Source organism: Sceloporus undulatus, chromosome 7 (assembly GCF_019175285.1).
Source record: "Sceloporus undulatus isolate JIND9_A2432 ecotype Alabama chromosome 7, SceUnd_v1.1, whole genome shotgun sequence".
Classification (NCBI taxonomy): domain Eukaryota; kingdom Metazoa; phylum Chordata; class Lepidosauria; order Squamata; family Phrynosomatidae; genus Sceloporus; species Sceloporus undulatus.
Genome location: NC_056528.1, coordinates 22,563,622 through 22,581,946, shown reverse-complemented (window position 1 = coordinate 22,581,946; position 18,325 = coordinate 22,563,622). Strand labels below are relative to the sequence as shown.

The 18,325-nt window shown below is 41.7% G+C and overlaps 1 protein-coding gene across 3 annotated transcripts in view; it reads left to right on the top strand.

The window, feature by feature from the left end:
- Positions 1-18,325, top strand: part of DDX31 (DEAD-box helicase 31) — a 64,915-nt gene that overhangs the window by 22,899 nt on the left and 23,691 nt on the right. For all 3 annotated transcript variants that reach the window (XM_042477872.1, XM_042477871.1, XM_042477873.1), the window contains 3 exons: positions 259-309; positions 5,835-5,974; positions 12,060-12,141. In XM_042477872.1, coding sequence (XP_042333806.1) covers positions 259-309; positions 5,835-5,974; positions 12,060-12,141 — 273 coding nt within the window. The remainder of the gene's footprint in view (positions 1-258; positions 310-5,834; positions 5,975-12,059; positions 12,142-18,325) is intronic.

The window sequence follows — 18,325 nt, the reverse complement described above, 5'->3', positions numbered from 1 at the left end:
GCCGTGTATTACGTGCTGGAGGGGAGGGGGGAAATGTCCAAATGGAGCAAGTGGCATCTCCTCTGCCCCTCACACTTTGCTTTGACCCAGCCCTATGTTTCTAGTGTCAACTGCAATAGGAATGCAGACCTTGAGGCCCTTCCCAAACCAGAATTTAGTTCCTGGGATGAAAAAAACTCCCTGTCCATACCATAAACAACTGCCGTTTGGCCAATAGCTTACTCATTTGTGGGTCTTCCTCTTCTTTTTTTCTCAAAGGATGTTGCTGCTCGTGGGCTGGACCTGCCACAGGTGACCTGGATTGTGCAGGTAAGTTTTCCACATTTTCTGCTTGTTCCCAGCACACATTGTATGTAATTTGACTCCCTGAGGGTGGATCTGTTCTAGTGTTAGGGATGTCTGGCACAGAGATCTCTACAGGCAACCAAGAGATGGCATCCTGTATGTTGTAGGTTGCTTGGACAGGTGGGGATTGGTGCTGGCCTCTTGGGAAAGAGTGCCCCCATTCCCTGTGCATGTGGCTCTAGTTGAGGACACTTTCTGTAGCATGTTTACTTTTTGTGATTATGGCTTTGCCCTCTAAATGTTCACAGACTCTCTGTTTAATGATCTGCTCTAGAATCTTTCCTGGTATTCATGTCAGACTAACTGGGCAATAATTGTTGGGATCTCCTTTCTGAAGATGGGGACAACATTTACCCTCCTCCAGTCTGCTGGGGCTTCTCCTGTTCTCCAAGAGTTTTCAAAGATTATTGCCAGTGGCTCCGAGATTACATTTGCCAGTTTTTTTAATACCCTTGGATGTAGTTCATCTGGTCCTGGAGACTTATATTCATTTAGATAAATCAGGTATTCCTGTGCTATCTCTTTACGTATTCTGTGCTGAATTTCCTCTATTCTGTTCTCTGCTCCATTTTCCTCAGGTTAAACACCCTTTTCCTTTTGTGAGAAGACTGAGGCAAAAAAGGTGTTGAGTAGTTCCACCTTTTCTCTGTCCCCTGTTAGCATTTTGCCATCTTCTCTGCGCAGTACCCCGACCATTTCCTTCTTCCTTTTGCTATGGACATACCCCCCAAAGCCCCTTTTTATTGTTCTTAACCTCTCTAGCAAGCCTGAGTTCATTCTGTGTTTTAGCTTTTCTGACTTTACCCCTACACGTGCTCGGTATTTGTTTGAATTCCTCTTTGGTGATTTCCCTCTTTATTCCATTTCTTTTTTATTTATTTATTTATTTATTTATTTATTTATTTATTCCATAAACACAAATATATATATATATATTTACTTACACTTTTTTCTTTTTTCCTTATACAGATCTACCCTTCCCTTCCCCTCCCCCTCCCCTCTTCCCTCCCATTCCACCTACCTTTCTTCCTCCCCTCTCCCTGCCTAACCCCTATCCTATTTCTTTATCTTCCCCCCTTTACTTCCTTTTGTTTACATTACACTATTCCAGTACTGTTCTATTATATTCCACACATCTTCTTCAACCTCTTCCTCATCTTCTTCTTTTCTTTTTATACTCCTAGACAGTCTATCCGCCTCTTTCATTTCCATCACCTTATTAAACCAGTCCTCTATAGTTAGTACTTGCTCTACTTTCCATCTTTGTGCATATAGTAATCTTGCCGCCGAAATCATATACAAAATTATCTTCCAGTATCTCCTCTCTATTTCTTTCTCTATTCTACAAGTCATATTCAATAGGTATAACTCAGGTGTTTTTTGAAATCTCCCTCCTACTATATCTGTTATCACACAGTGTATCCCATTCCAAAAACGTTTGGCATTTTTACAGTCCCACCACATGTGGTAAAAGGTTCCCTCTGCTTTCTTACATTTCCAACATGTCTTATTCCCTTTTTTATACATTTTGTATATTTTAACCGGCGTGGTGTACCACAAATAAAACATTTTATAGTAGTTTTCTTTCATATTTTGGGCTAGGGTAAATTTATTCGTTTTTTCCCACGATCTCTCCCAATCCTCCAGCTCTATGTTATGCTGCACCATTTGACTCCATTTTACCATGTTCCCCTTAATCCTTTCCTTTTCCAAATCCCTTTCTAATAGTTCCGCGTAATATTTAGATATTTTCTTCTTATTCTGTGTCTCAAAAATTATCCTATCTAACTCATTTTTCTGGTTTTCTATTCCCACCTGTTTTTCGTCCTTCTTGAACCTTTCCTCCAATTGCTTGTATGGGAACCATTCAATCTTCATATTTTCCTTTTCTAGTTTCTCTCTGGGCTTAATTCTTAGATCCCCTTTTTTTCCTTCCTCTAATATTTGTTCATATCTTAACCATTGTTCTTTCCCTTTTCTAAACTTTCCGAAGTGAGCCTCTTGTGGCGACGTCCATCTGGGTAGTTTCCTATAGAACTTATTCCTATAATGTTCCCATATCCTTAATAACCCTTTTCTTATGACATGATTTTTAAATTCTCTGTCCTCCTTCCATTTCTTGTAATTTAAGTATGCATGCCATCCATATTTAATGTTATGACCTTCTAAATTTAACATTCTAACATTTTCTAACTTAATCCATTCTTCTACCCAGATCATTCCGCTTGCATAATAATATTTTTGTAGCTCTGGCACTCCTAAACCTCCTCTATGTTTATTATCTATCAAATTGTCCCATTTTATTCGTGCTTTTCTCCCCTCCCAAATGAAATTCGCTAATTCCTTTCTCCATTCCCTGAAGCACTTATCTGTGTTTATGACCGGGAGATTCTGGAATAAATATAAGAGTTTGGGCAGCACGCTCATTTTTATTGCCGCCATCCTCCCTAATAAGGAGAGCCTTAGTCTTGCCCATCTCCCTAATTCCTCCTTTATCTCTTTCCATTTTTTTTGATAGTTGTTTGCATACAATTCTCCGACTCTTTTTGTTATCCAGACACCCAGATATTTGACTTTATTTTGAGTTCTAAATTTTGTAATTTCCTCTAATTCTTTCTCTTCCTGTTTTGTCATATTTTTTGTAATTACAACTGTTTTTTCCTCATTAATCTTTAGCCCAGCTACTTCTCCAAATTTTTCTATTGTATTTTTTAACTCTTTTATACTGATTAACGGATTCTCCATATATACTACAATGTCGTCTGCGTAGGCTTTTACCTTATAGCATTGGTCTCTTATCTTTACTCCTTGTATTTTCCCATTTTTCCTTATATTTTGCAACAATATCTCAATGATCATAATGTATAGCAGAGGGGACAATGGGCACCCTTGTCTCGTCCCTTTCTGGATTTCTATTTCATCCGATTTTTCCCCGTTTACTATCACCTTGCTTCTCTGATCTTTATATAATTCTATTACCCATTTTAAAAATTTTTCTCCCACTTGCATTTTCTTCAATATTTCGTACATAAATTCCCACCTTATATTATCATATGCTTTCTCAGAGTCAATGAACACAATAGCAGCTTTCTTTTCCTTGTTTGTATTGTAATATTCTCATATATCTATCACTGTTCTTATATTCTCAAGCCTGAGTTCATTCTGTGTTTTAGTTTTTCTGACTTTACCCCTACACGTGCTCGGTATTTGTTTGAATTCCTCTTTGGTGATTTCCCTCTTTATTCCATTTCTTATACATGTTCTTTTTAAAACTTTGCTCTGTTGAAAGTTCCGTTGTCATCTATCCTGGTTTCTTGAGATGCTTCCCATTTTTCCTCCTTGTTGGAACAGTTTAAAATTGTGCTGTCAGTATCTCCCTTTTGAGAAACTCCAATCCATCCTGAACTCCCTTTTCTTTTATAATTCCTGACCACAGACAGAATCATCTTCAGTATTTCCCTAAGTTTATTGAAATCAACTCTCCTAAAGTCTAGAATGTGTGTCTGACTATGCCTGGCTTCTCCTTTCCACTGTATAACTCCAGGAGAACATGATCACTCCTAACTAAGGATCCTATAACTTGCACCTCATTAACCAGGTCATCTCTGTTGGTGAGGATCAGATCTAAAAATGGCTGATGCTCTTGTTGCCTCTTCCACCTTTTGGACAATGAAATTGTCTTCGAGGCAAGTAAGGAATTTGCAAGACCTTATATATTTGGCTGAGATTGACTTCCAGCAAATATCAGGATAGCTGGAGTCACCCATCACTACTACATCTCTCCTTTCTGAGTGTGTGGTCATCTGTTCAAGAAAGGCATCATCCAATTTCTCCATCTGACTTGGGAGTCTGTAGTAGACACCCACCATAATATCCCTGTTGTTTCCTTCCTCTTTCATTTTTATCCAGATGCTCTCCACCTGCCTTCCAGGATTGAAGTCCTGGATCTCTTCATGGGGGAAACATCCCTGACATAATAATGCTATTCCTCCTCCTTTCCTGTTTGGCCTATTTCTCTTTAAAAGGTTATAACCCTCTATTACTATATTCAATTCATGAGGTTCATCTCACTAGGTTTCAGTGATGCCTGTTATATCATATTTGCTTAGTTGTGCTAGGACTTCAAGTTCATCTTGCTTATTTCCTATGCTTTTTGCATTAGTGTAGAGACATCTAAGACCATGTGTCTCCCCTACTTGCTGCCTGTGCAGATTTTTATGCCTCCCACTGTTGGGGCCTTGCACCGTTTGCCTTGTTTCCTCTATGACAGTTTGACTATTTTCTCCAGCCCTTTTATAATCCAAAATACTGTCTCCCTCACCCACATAACTCAGTTTAAAGCCCTCCAGATCAAATTTTTGACACTATTGGCAAAAAGTTTCTGCCCACTGGCATGAGATGCAACACATCTCTTGTCAGAGGTCCGCCATCATGGAATGCAGCCCATGATCCAAGAATCCAAATAGCTCTTGGCAGCACCATCTGTGGAGACACAACATTCTCCTTCTGGTTTCAGACCCATCATGTTTGAAAGCATCATCATCATCATCATCATCATCATCATCATCATCCTCGCAATAGCAGCTTTATTTATATACCACTTCATACTGCCTAAGCAGTCTCTAAGCGGTTTACAGTGTAAGCTAATTACCCCCAAGAAGCTGGGTTCTCATTTTAGTGACCTTGGAAGGATGTAGGCTTGAGTTGAGCCTGAGCCCTTGGCTAGTATTGAACTCGCAACCTTATGGTTTGTGAGTGAGTGGCTGCAGTACAGGCATTTAACTACTGCACTACCACCATCATCTACAAGTAGTGGTGGTCTTCCAGCAGCCATGATATCTGATGGCGAGGCACCTATGGCCCAACTCTGTTTTAACGAAGGTGTGTGGCTTTAACTGGCAGTGACATGCCATGCCTTACCAACTTAAGCTACCACCCTGGTGCTTCTCTTTTGAGTGGCCTAGTATTGAAAAGCTTTAAGCAAAGCAATTATTTCAACTGTAATCCGATAAAATATTAAGGATCACAGCAGAGGTGTCTGCTCTCTCACCTTCCTTCCCTTCTTCTCCTCCCCATCTTTCTCTGTCTCTCCTTTCTCTTCCTCTCTTCTTCTTGCTTGCCTTCTCATTTGTCCCAATCCTGTGCCGAGCAGCTAACACACATTTAAAAAATAGAAGCGCCTGCGTGGGTCATGGATGGTACCCTCTGTAGAAATGAATTTTATGAGAGAGAGAAATGGTGAAGAGACAGCTTGGCCAATGTGTCATATTCACATGTCAAAAATCCTTGTTATGGATGGAGCAATGAATGATGTTGCACAGGTGAATAGGATAGGTTCTGATAAGCCATAGCTTTCATTCTGGGAGAACCTCATGTTTTGGGGTTTATTTTTTTAAATGATCTCTTACAATTAACCATGTCTGCAATCTGTTAATTCTTTCTCTTTCTCCCATCCCTTCTGCCCACCCACCCCTTTTTTATTTTTGAAGTATAATCCTCCAGCTTTGCTTGCCGAATATGTCCACCGAATTGGGAGGACGGCTCGGATTGGCAGTCATGGGAACAGCCTGCTCATCCTTACTCCTTCAGAGGCAGAATATGTCAGCTTCCTGGCTTCTCACAAGATTAAGTGAGTCACAAACTCTCCCCATTCTCCCCCTCCCCAAAACCCCCCCAAACTTCATAGCTAGCCTTGGTTAATAATAAAGCAGCTGCAGCCCTGGATCTCATTACAACGGGATGGTAATCTTTATCTTGCTTCAGTATTTTTTTTAAAAATGGTTAAACAAACCTGCAAATGATTTTAATAAATATCTGTGTCTCTTTTTAAATGTGTGATGGGTAAAGAGGAAAGGAGAACAAGGGTATAATAAAGCAATGTGGGAAAGACTATTGAGCAAAGCAGTACAATTATACATTTCATTAAAAAAAAGGTTGACTCAAGAACAGCACTTATTACATGAGGATAATTGCAAGGAGTGTTATGTACTAATAGTTTCCTTCCAGAATGATAGAGAAGAAAGTCTCCTTGTTAAACCATTCCCAGTTTACAAATATGAACTACAAGGGCATTGTTTTCTTATGGCAGAGAGTATGAATCTTCCTGTTTGGATGTGTAAGCTTTCTATATTTGTGAGACACAACAGTTTCATTGATGCGATAGCTTTTTAGTATAAGCAGGGTCTGCAGCCACAAAATGTTGCAGTACAGAGTGCTCCAGATTGATATTCCTGCTAGCCAGACCGACTCCCTTTGAAGATGCTCCATTTCATTGCCCCTCTAAGAGAGCATTCAGACCCCACTGAGGATGTTGCCTTCCTGATTAAGCTCTTTCTAGATAGTCATCCCTCCTTCATACCTGCCACCAAAAGAAAGGGGAAATTTAAGGGTCTTGGAGTTTTTCTCCCATGTAGATTGAAACCCAGGCAGCAGAAAAATCACCGGCTAATGAGTCCCTGTCCCATCCCCAGTTGGAAGAATGCCATTCTCTTACGTACCCCATGGCAGGGGTACAACAGTAGACAATTTTTCTGTCCCTGAGTTTAAATTTGTAGCCCCTAGAGTAGAGTACAAGTGAAATTTGAGTTCCCATCATACCCCATCTGCCTTACCAGTAGAGAAGGATGATGGGAGTCACTACTCACCTTAATTGGGGAGGGTGGCCCAGGTTTCCAGGGCACAGCAGAGGGGAGCTAGGCAACTTGTACATTCATATGGTTTTAACTTGTTGTAAAGCTTTAGAAAATTTAATGCATTCTTAGGGTGTAAACTACTGTATGTACTCAACTATAAGGCAAGAAATTATGCCCCAAAATTGACCCCAAATACCTGCATTGACTTACTACATGAGTCAATAGTTGTTGTTCTGTTTTAATAAGCGTTTTAATTATTTTTAGTTGTTACATGGTGATAATTTTTATCTGTATCTTAACTTTTTGAACTTGAATCCCAAACTGAGAAAAGGGTAGGATTCGAATAAATACCCTCCTTGTCAATTTCTCACTCTATCCTCACACAAAACCCGTTGAGGTAGGTTAGGGTGAGGGAGAGTGACCTCCAAAGTCATCACAATTAGTTTTATGGCTTATGGAAAACCTAGATCCTGAATCTTCCTGTCCTTCAGTGTGTAACCACTGTAGGGCTGACAAAGTCCTGATTGCAGAACCTATGTCCCTAATTAGCACAGGTAGATACTTATTGCCAGATGATTCAGTTGTCTGTCTGTGGAAATGTTTGTGTGTCTGTGTGGGTATGTGTGTCGAGAGGAAGCTGGTAGGAGACTGCAGGCTTAATGGATTACAGATCCGATTTGGACAGACGTCTCCCTGCCTAGGGCAACGCGTGGCATCAAATCTAATTGCCCTTTCCGCTTATAAATGGAGCCTCATGGAAATTGATCCTGACAAATTCACTGTGGCCAACGAGACAGAAGGATTGCCATGTGTGCGGCCTGGTATGTGAATCCATGTGTCAGAAGCAAAACTCTTCTGCTACATTTCGAATGTCTGGGCAGCTCGCTCTTTCTCTCTTGCTCTCTCTTAACAAAGCTTAGCAAACCAACCAAAACAGTATCATTGCAGTGCTATTTACTTCAGTCTTGGGGTTTTGTGAGGGCTAGAACTTAACTAGTTCTCCTGAACTAGTGAGCACAGGGCAATTGCTTTGCCGCTTGGATAAATCCTCCTGAAGCTCTGGATGGAGTGGCTGCATTTTTCTCTTCCAACAGAAATTCTGTGGTGTACTTTAAGGGTTGGCAGGCATACTGCTTAGGTGCCAGCTGTGTCCACGAAGAGTCCCTTTTATGTGGTCTCTGTGCCTTAGTTTTTGACCCAAGAAAATTGAGAAAATAATCCCTTCTTTAAATGTTTTTAGTTTTTATGGCTGCCTTTACTTCTACTTTTATGGCTGCCTTTATTTACTATCTTCAGGTTTCTCCTGTGGTATAGATTTAAATTTTGAAGTGGAGGTGCTCTTTACAACAGTCTTTTTTCTCGTTGTGGAATCCAATATGGTCCATAGCCAAAATTAAAACGAAATACAGTTGGCCCTCTGTTTTCACGGAGGATCCGTTCTGGACCGTACCACAAAAATGGAGGCTCACACATATTCAAGCCTCATAGACTTGGATGGAGCGTGCCCCTGTGTGGCCCAGTCGCATGTGCTCGGCATGCGTACCATAGGAAATAGCGGAGATCACCCCTCCGCGGGTATTCGAGGGTGCGGATCTGAGATCTGCAAGTTAGGAGGGGCAACTGTACAGCCAAAACAGAAGGATTAACTGGGGAGGGGGAAACACTTTTAGTATTTCGGAAATAAATGTCTTGTGAAAAAGAAAATGTCTTCAAGCCCCTTTCATTTTTCTTTAAAATTAGAAAATCATCCCACACAATTCCCTGGTTCCTGGCTCTGTGCATTTTTCCCCCTCTTCAGTGCTGGACAGTCTTAAACTTAGCTTTTCTCTTAATGCCAAGTGTTCCTAACAATAGTTTCCACAATTTCTCTCCCCTTTGCCCCCATTTTTCATACGCTCCTTTCAAAAATTATCTTCCAAAATAGTCCTGCTGTTTTGCCCCTGCCTGAACTTAATAATAGCTACCCTTTCAAAGGCAAAAGAAACAAGAAAAGCAAAGGGGAACCCAGTTCAGTGTGTAATTTCTTTTACTGTAGTTTGTGTGTACATTCTGCATATGTGTGTGTCTTTTGCTTATGTCTCTTTCGGTTCCTTAGGCAAGACATGAAGTGTGGGTGTGAAGGGGAAGGGAGGGAAAGGGAGAAGGCATTGAGAAAGACAGCGCTGTCGTCTTAAGTGTCTGCACAGGTTTCCTTTTAGACTGTTCATCAGACAGTGGCTTTATTTCCCAAACATCTCCCTTTGTTTTTTTAAAAAAGCAAAAAACACATCCCTGTGAAGAGATGCACATACAGAGGTGCGCACACGGAGACACGCACACACCGCCCCATCTCTTCTCCACATGACACTTCCCTGCTGTGTGAACCAAGCTTAACTGCGGGGGCCGCATGAGCCGGTGACATTCTGGCTGGGAGAAGAAATGGTGTGTGGCTGATTGGGGGGACCCTCCCCACTGCAAATGTATTTTGACATCACTGGCAGATCAACTATTGACGGCTGTGACGTTTTCATTCATTGATGCTGTGAGAGGAAAGCCTTTCTGAGGAGTGTATGGGAAGAATGGATTGCTTCATCTCTTTTGCTTTTTTGGAACAGTTTTCATGTTTTAATTTTTAGGTGATAATAGGAAACAATAATACGGAAAGGAAACTAGAGAAAAGACTTTAGCTCTAGCGTGATGGTTAAGAATGTGGATGGCCTGATCCTGTCGGTTCCTACCTGTCCTGCTCCTGTAATAATAATAATAATAATAATAATAATAATACATATATTTATATCCCACCTCTCCTTGCGGATTGAGGTGGGTGACAGCAGAGTAAAATAAAATCATAAAAAAACAATTCCCCAATTAATACTTAAAACCTTACAATAATAAAAATCATATAAAATAACATGGAGGCAAATTAAATTTGGGCAAGTGGGACAGTCCTACATTTTGAAGGGAGGTCAGTCTGGGAAGGTCCACCGGAAAAGATCTGTCTTGATCGCCTTTTGGCCTCTGGCTAAAGGTATGACTCTCAGTGCTCTGCTGCTCTGTGTCTCCCAAGTCTGGAACTTATGCTGGATCAAGGCTGGGCTGCTGAGCCCCAGGCTCCACTGGAGAAGAGCTATGGTCTGTCTGAGCCAAATCCATTGGGGCTGGGAGAGCAGAGCTGGGACCTGGCAGGGCAGAACTGGGGCCTGGCACAGCCTCAGGTTCTTCCTGTATCTGAAGAGCCAAGTCCTCCTTGTCCTCCTCCGCCATGACAAAGAAGATGTAAAAAGAGGTTGGATGCAATACACAGAATAGTTATATAAAAGAGATGAAAAATGAATGTCACAAGGAACGAAGAATCGTATGGAGATGAACCCCAAATTCTATAAAGAGAAGTTGAAACAGCAGTAAGAGAAAGGGGGGGGGATCACCAAGAATAGATAATATCCCAATTGAACTGCTACAATCCACATAAGCAGAATCAACTCCAGTGTTAACTAATATCTGTCAACAATATGGAAAACAAAATGGTGGTCAACAGACTGGAAACAATTAATATACATCCCCGTACACAAAAAATAGCCTCTGTGTGTGTGTGTGTTTGTGTGTGTGAGAAGAGAGAGACATCCTATACACAACTTGCTACTGAGTTGCTCTGCTAGCTAGAAAGAATGGCAGTTACAGTTGTAGTCAGTGCTTTCTGAACTATTTGGTGCAGGGGACCAACAGTATTTTTTTCCAGCACATGCCAGGGATTGGCATTGTATTGGGACCCATTGACTGCAGCCATTTCATTCTTTCCTAGAAACATGGCAAAGACTTGCAGCATGCAGCTCAGGGATTGGCACTGCTCCAGGGACCACCACTTTGAGTAGCTCTTGTGCAGCTAATATGTCTGTTTATCTCTATATAGTCAGAGAACCAGATTGTGGGGAAGATTTCCCATCTGGACTTAAGGGTGGAATCTGTGGAAGGGGGACCAGTGTCACTTTACAACTGACATCTGAAGTTAAGAGTCAAGGACTGCCTCACCTGTTGCTTGTATGAACAATGCATTTACTTAATTCAAATATTTCCAGGCTGCCTCTGTGGATGTAGTCTACTCGAAGCTGCAAAGGGCAACCTAAACAGAATGGACTGCATTCCTGCTAGAGTAGACCCAATGAATCCATAGGGCTTGCCCTCTGGGTGACTTACCACTCAGTAATTGTTTCAGAAGGTCTCCTATAGTTGGGATGCCCTGACACATTTCCTGCTAGTCTTACAGATTTGAAGGACAGGGAGGTTGCAATTCAGAAATGCAAAAACATCTTTTTAAGACAAATAGCTAAAAACATTTTCATGACTGGCAAAGAATTGGCAGCATGTCCAATCAAAAACACATAATAAAAGCCACTGGAAACAGCGTTTCAGGAGCTTTCTGCATGTCAAGATGAAGGGATTTCTGCAGAATAGCTGCAGCAGATGAGAACACCTTGTCCATGGCATCTGCCCCCAAAACTAATCTCTGGCCTCAAGAGTGCCTTCAAGTCCTTCACATTAGTTCAACCCAAACCAGGCAGGACTTTATAGCTGCAAAGCGAGCATTTTGATTGGGGGCCTGGTAACACACAGAGGAACTGGTATGGTAATTGCACCACATGTACCCAGGATTTGGGGGGGGGGGACACATCTCCCATCATCTTGAGCCAGCGTGGTTGTAGTCTGACGCATCTTGAGGGCACCAGGTTGGAATGGGCCCAATTGAGTACATCTGTGATCTATACTGGCTGAACTTTCTGAGTTACCATGAAAAGAAGCACAGTGACAGTGGGTTTCATGCCCAGAGTTTTATCATCTCAGTTAAGAAACAGACAGAGAGATTCTGTTCAAAAGTGGGAGAATGTTTCACAATCAAGGACCCACCACTAAAAACAAGCGGAAGGTATCTGAGGCAACTATCAGTTTTGAGGGAGGCATGTGGGTCAGTTCAGTTCACATTGTAATCCATACAGCATCATGCCCCTACTTCTCTAGCTATAAAATGTGTGTTCTTTTAACTGAAAACTCACAAATAGGTCTTTATATATTTTTAATCCCTTATTTGTCTGTTGTTTTTTCATTTGCTAGTGTTTCAGAGATGAAGATGGAAACTGTCCTGTCCAGTCTGATGAGAGATGATTGTTTCAAAGGCAGCCAGTTGGGAAATAAGGTCAGTTCTTTTGGAAGAAACAGCTTCTCCCACCTTCCCTCTCTTTGCCTGGTCACCTATGGTGAGAGTCAATTTTCATATAGGTAACCAGACTGCAAAAGGTAGCTTTGTTTTCTTCCTTTTCTTTTTGGTCCCAAATAACTAATGTAACTATTGTGGGCTGCTTGGCTCTTCCTTGCACAGCTGAGCTAACCTTTCAAAAACCGGTTCTGGAGCTTAAACCTTATGTAAGATAAGGAGTGCCTTGCTGCATGTGTTAACATTCAGGGGCGGGCAAGAGGTTAGTGTGGAAGCTGAAGTGTTCTCTGATTATTTCCCCCCCTGCATGTTCTCTCTTTTCCCCCCAAAGTGTAAGGATGCACTGCGGAGTCTCGGCTGGCAAACCTCTTCATAACATTCTTCTTTGCTTCCTGCCTCCACTGGAGTCCATTATAAAATACTCTTTTGGAGGGAGTGTGTGTGTTTGTGTGCTGGGCTGCTCTGGGAAGCCGGCAGGGAAGAGATGCCAAAAGCACCTGTAAAATGTATTTTTTATCCTTAGCCACATGAAATATATATACAGCCGCGTCTGGGTGTGTGAATGTTCACCTGGCTACAAAGAGAATACATTTGATCTGTGCATTTCCTACTCGGGGAGGGAGGAGGAAGGTTGGGGAGCTTCTCCAGGGACTCTGCATGTGGAGGTTGGAATTGGCTGGGCAAAAAAGTTACTAAAAACAAATGCCTGCGTTTTGTATTTGAGTAGCTTTTGGAAGCCAGAGGAGGCATTGCACTTCTAGCCCTACACCTTGTTTCTTGCTTCCCTTCTCAAAAAAGAATGGCCAACATATATCCCCACATTTCTGATGAACACGTACCCTTTTAAGCTTGGGTTTAGCAATATTCCCCCTGCTACATACACATACACAAACACACACACACTGCTCCCATCACACACAGACTAAAGCTTGGAGAAAACAATTATACATGGAGACTACAATTCCCAAAATCCACCAGATAGAATCACCACTGGCTGTACTGACTGTGGATTCAGCGGGGGCTCTAATCCAAAATCTAACTTTCCCAAGCTCTGGCACTGGACACACATGCATACGAGACTTGGTACACATGTCACATTCCCAGTTTCCAAAGTGAGCATCAGAGAATCATAGAACTCTAGGGTTGGAAGGGGCTATTCAAAGTGATGGCCCCTAGACCAGTGCCAGTCCCTGAGCCACTGGTGGTGGGTCTCTGTCATACTTCCAGGAAAGAAAGGGAAAAGAAAGTACTCAACAGGTGCATATTTAGTGCCAGTCTTTGGCACGCTGCTGGCCCCTCACATCAGATAGCCTGAAAACCATTCACTGATCTTGTCCAACCTCATTCTGTCATACAAAAATAAACAACTACAGCACTCCTGAGAGAGAGAGAGATGGCCACCCATCTTCCATTTAAAGACCTCCAAAGCAGAGTCTACCACCCTCCAAGCCAGTCCATTCCACTCTTAGACAGCTCTTACAGCAAAGATGTACTTCATGAGATGTAGGGGAAATCTCCTGTAATTTGAATTGATCTTCTACATGATATCTTTTCATATGTTTAAAGATGGCTATCACGTCCTTCTCTTCTCCAAGCTAAAATCGTTTCTCATAAAGATTGGTTTCCAGACACTTGATCATCTTGGTTGCTCTTCTTAGGACAGATTCCAGCTTGTTGATATTCTTGTTGAATTGTGGAGCCCAGAAGTGGGCACAGCAGTGCTCATGCTGGTGACCCATTGAAACTGGGGTGCAACCTTGGTGTTGGTCCCATTGCAGGAAATAAACCAAGTATGCACGAATGGATGAAAGGAATCTACATGAATGACATCATGTGGGTTCCTTTTATCCACTTTTGTGTTTGGCTGCTATTAAAAATTAATAATAGAATGAGATAGTCAAAGCTAGAGATGGGGAGATTTGTTGTTTTCACTTTCTTCTACCTTCACTTTAAAAAACCCTCAGCCATCCAGGTTTTCCCATTGTGAGTGTGAAGCAGTTTGCTTATTTAGATGAGCTGGGAAACAAAATCCTCACCCATGCTAGTCAAAGCACTGTATGTTCATGACCTCTCTCTGAAGCAGGCAAGTGTGTCATACTCAGTAATATTTCTTGTAGGGATGTAAGGAGCTGAGCACAACATACAACTGTTAAAATATAATTAAGCTATGAAGTTCAAATATAATTAAGCACACAGTTCAAATTTTACTTCTGCTGTGAAATTTTATCTGTTTGTAACAATTGTAAGCAGTCTTGCATCCCAAGGTGGGGGAAAAGGCAGCATAGAAGTAATTAGTAAACACAGTAGAAATACTAGTAGTTAATAATTTGTTGTTGTTGTTTGCTGTCAAGTCAATGTTGACATGGCAGTCCAATGAATAAGAGAGATCAAAGTAATCAACTTCCCTGCTTAGGTCTTGCAAACTCAGAGCAGCAACCGTGGTTTCCTTGGTGGAGTCTACCCACCTCTGTTGTGGTCTCTCTCTTTTCCTACTGTATTCCATTTTAGGGAGCTTTATCATTTTTTCCAGTGAGTCATTTCATCCCGTGATGCATCCAAACTAATATTCGTTTGTCTTTTTGGTGTGGTACCTGCAGAACTACATTTCAAATAAGTTGGTTTTCTTCCTATTAACTTTTTTCACTATCCAGTTTTTACAACCATACACAGGAACCAGAAATATGAATGCATGGACAATCCTGACTTTTGCATATAACGATATACCTTTACACTTGAAGATCTCATCTACTTCCTTCCAAGTTTTAATTTTATTCTGATTTTTTAAATACAATCTCCATTTGATTAATTACTGTGGTTGCTACCAAACTTCAGGATTAATACAGCTTAACAATGCTTTAACTGTCCTGGCTATATCCTGTGGTATCCTGGGATTTGCGGTTGTGGTGACACCAGGCTAAACATCTCACAAAAGTACATATCCCAGAATTACATAGTACTGAGCTATGCAATTAAAGCAGTGTCAAACTGCATTAATTCTGCAATATGGATTGAGCCTCAGCCAAGTTATAGGAAATCTTTAACTATTTCATTGTCTTCATTACCCACTTTATTATTATTATTATTATTATTATTATTAACCTTTATTTATGAAGCGCTGTAAATTTACACAGCGCTGTACATGCAATCTTTTTAGTTAGACGGTTCCCTGCCCTCAGGCTTACAATCTAAAAAGACATGACACAGAAGGAGAAGGGAGTGGTGGAGGGAAAGGGTAAGAGGTCCAGCAGTTCCTCTCAACCTCCGAGGTCTGGACCAAGGCAGATGGACTGGAGGGAGGGCAAGGCTTCATAATGGATGGTTAATCATTATCCAGAGAAAATACATAATCACAAGTAGGATAATACATATAGTTAAATAAAATATCTGTGGTCATTGTTTTTGTTTTCTTAATATTTTACCATAACCCCTCTTTTGCACTTTCTTCCTTAACTTTACTTAGCAGTCTTTGTTTTCTTTTTCTTTTGCTATTCTAAGTCTTTGCTATTTTCTGTAAATGATACGGTGTAATTTGCTTGTCTTAATAATTAATAGAGATGCAGCAGTAGCAGCTCCGTGTCTTATGCATTCGTGTCCTGCAAATCCAACCTGCCAAGAAATCTTCTTGAGAAGAAGCCAGTTTTAATTAATGCTTCATTAGAGGGACTATTCATTTAGAGGAAGGGAGGATATTTAGTGGCTCTTTGGAACATGATTCTCAGGGCTGCCCCAAGATATTTTGCCGCCTGAAGTGAATGACAAGACATGAACAGAAACCAATTTGACAGGCAGCTGACTCTTACTTCAACAGTGGCGATGGGCAAGTGACCTGAGGGGGTCCACATCCCTTGGCATCTGCCACCAGAGGCAGCTGCCTCATTTTGCCTAATTGGTGACGGGGGGCAGAGTACGCTCCTGTAGTTCCTTACTGTTGGCTGAGGCTCTGGGAAGTCAAATGCCAAAAGCATCTAGAGAGCCAAAGATTTCCCACACCAAAAGTAAGGTTAGGACTGGCCCCATGCCTTAGCTGCACAAAGTGCCTAGGCGAAAACTGGAGTCTGTGAGTGACCATGGGTGACCTGTCACATTTTGGAGGTCCACTGAATTGCCTGTTGCAGTCAAGCATAAATGTTTGCCGTGTCACTTTGGATAATGATATTAACACAACTTGGAAGGCCCGTGGCAGCTATAACTTGAGACATTTGTAGGGAGAACTTGGTTGTTGTTGGCTTGTGTATTCTAGCACAATTTCTCTGTTGGTTTCATTTCTCTCCTTCTCCTCCAGTGAATTCAAAGCACAGCACATGGCTCTCCTCTACCTTTCCTCCCATATTACAACCGATCTGTGAGGTAGGACAGGGTAAGAGACAGTAACTGATTCAATATTGCCCAATGAGCTTCACAGTTTAGTAGACACTTGAACCTGGATCTCCCAAGTCCCATGCTATTGCTCTTAATCAAACTGCGTCCAAGGGTATGGGGTTGCGTCATGCATAAGAGATACAGGTGTACAATCTGTCAGGTACCCCTAAATGCATCAATGTGAATGTGCTCCCACGTATCTGCCAGATGCAGTGCTCAGGGTTCATATGTTCCAGGTGCCAAATAACTACCTCTCTCTCCATCTCGCTGTTCCCATTCCAGCTGTGAGTCAGTTTTTAAATTTAGATTTTTCAGACCAGCCAACCTGGAAGACAGGAATCAAAACATGCCCATTAGGGTGCAGTTATAAAAATAAAATTGCTCTCCAGGGGGATGAGAAGACGTATACAAAGGAAAGAGGCACTGCCAGGAAGGGTAGGAGCGGCTGGTGCTGCTTGGGTTTTCTAAATGTGTTTATATATATATATGTATGTATGTATGTATGTATTTCCCCCTGCTGTTTTCAGCTTTCCATTTTTTGCTTCTCCATTTGTTTGCATCTCTCTCACTCTCTTTTACACACACATACACCTCCCTTCCTACTTCACCCCCCCTCCCAATCCATAAAGGTTTTGGGGCTTTTAAAAATCCCTTGGTTTACTCATTTCTTAAAAACCTTTCCCCTTCTTTTCTTCTATCCTTCCTTCCTTCCCTCCATTCTGTCCTTTTTCCGGAGAAAAGGAGTGGGAGATGGCTCATTTTGAAACCTAAAAAAAGGGGGAGAGCATGGTGAAGAGGGGGAGAGGAATGGAGAAGGAGAGGATGAGAAGTCCTTTGTAATATATTGCCATATTATCAGTAAATCCCCAGACAGTTGTGGCATCGAAGCAAGTCACCTGTCACTTAAGTTTGAGGTCTCTTTAATTTTCTCCTGGAATTCGCGCTGGGCTGTCTTTAATTTGAGGCCTTTATTGGAATTCTAAAACCTTTCCTGCCTTCCTCTGGCTCTCACATCTTCTCTGAGCTGCGATACAGAATGTATACAATAACCAACAGAGGGATTTGGAGAGGGCTGAAGCTCTGTTTATTTAACACTCTGGGGGGATTTTCGGGTTTATTTGGTCCTGGCTGCCCGCTTTCAATAACGCTTTGACAACCGTTCTGCCCTTCTCATTAATTTTAAACAGTTAAAACACAGGCGGGGGGGAACATGGAGGGGGGGGAGAGGAGAGGAAAAGTTTTTCATTATTAAAGTGCTTTACTTTTTAATAACAGAGGATTCTGTCCGCCAGGGAAAAGGGCAACATCTCTTAATTTCACATTCATATTAAAAAAAAGGAGAAGAAGGCAGGAAGGTGACACTCGACACAACCTGAGAAGCTTAGCAGAAGAAGAAAAGGTGGATTGGGGCCATGCAGGGGGAGAAGGCGCTGGGGAGCAGTGAAAGCGGGGCGGCAGCGGAAGGGAAAGCGGTTTTATTTTCTAACATTTCCCACCAGGAGAAATGCAACTTTTTTATTATGGGTTTAGGGTTGAGGTTATTATTATTATTTTTTAATTGCATGCCACTTTTTTGTGCAAATGGACTAAGAGGTGCACTAATACATACAGTCAAGATCATGGTATGTGTTCTAATTTATTTGTTAGATTTATGTTCCTGCTTTTTCTCAGCTTAATGTAGCAGACGCAGGACTCGTTCTTCCTATTGTAATGTCCATAACAACCCTGTGGGGTTGTCTGAGAGAGAGAGAGAGCGATTGAATGTGTGTAGCCTCAACTTCAAGCAGCCCGATGAATGAGAGTCTTT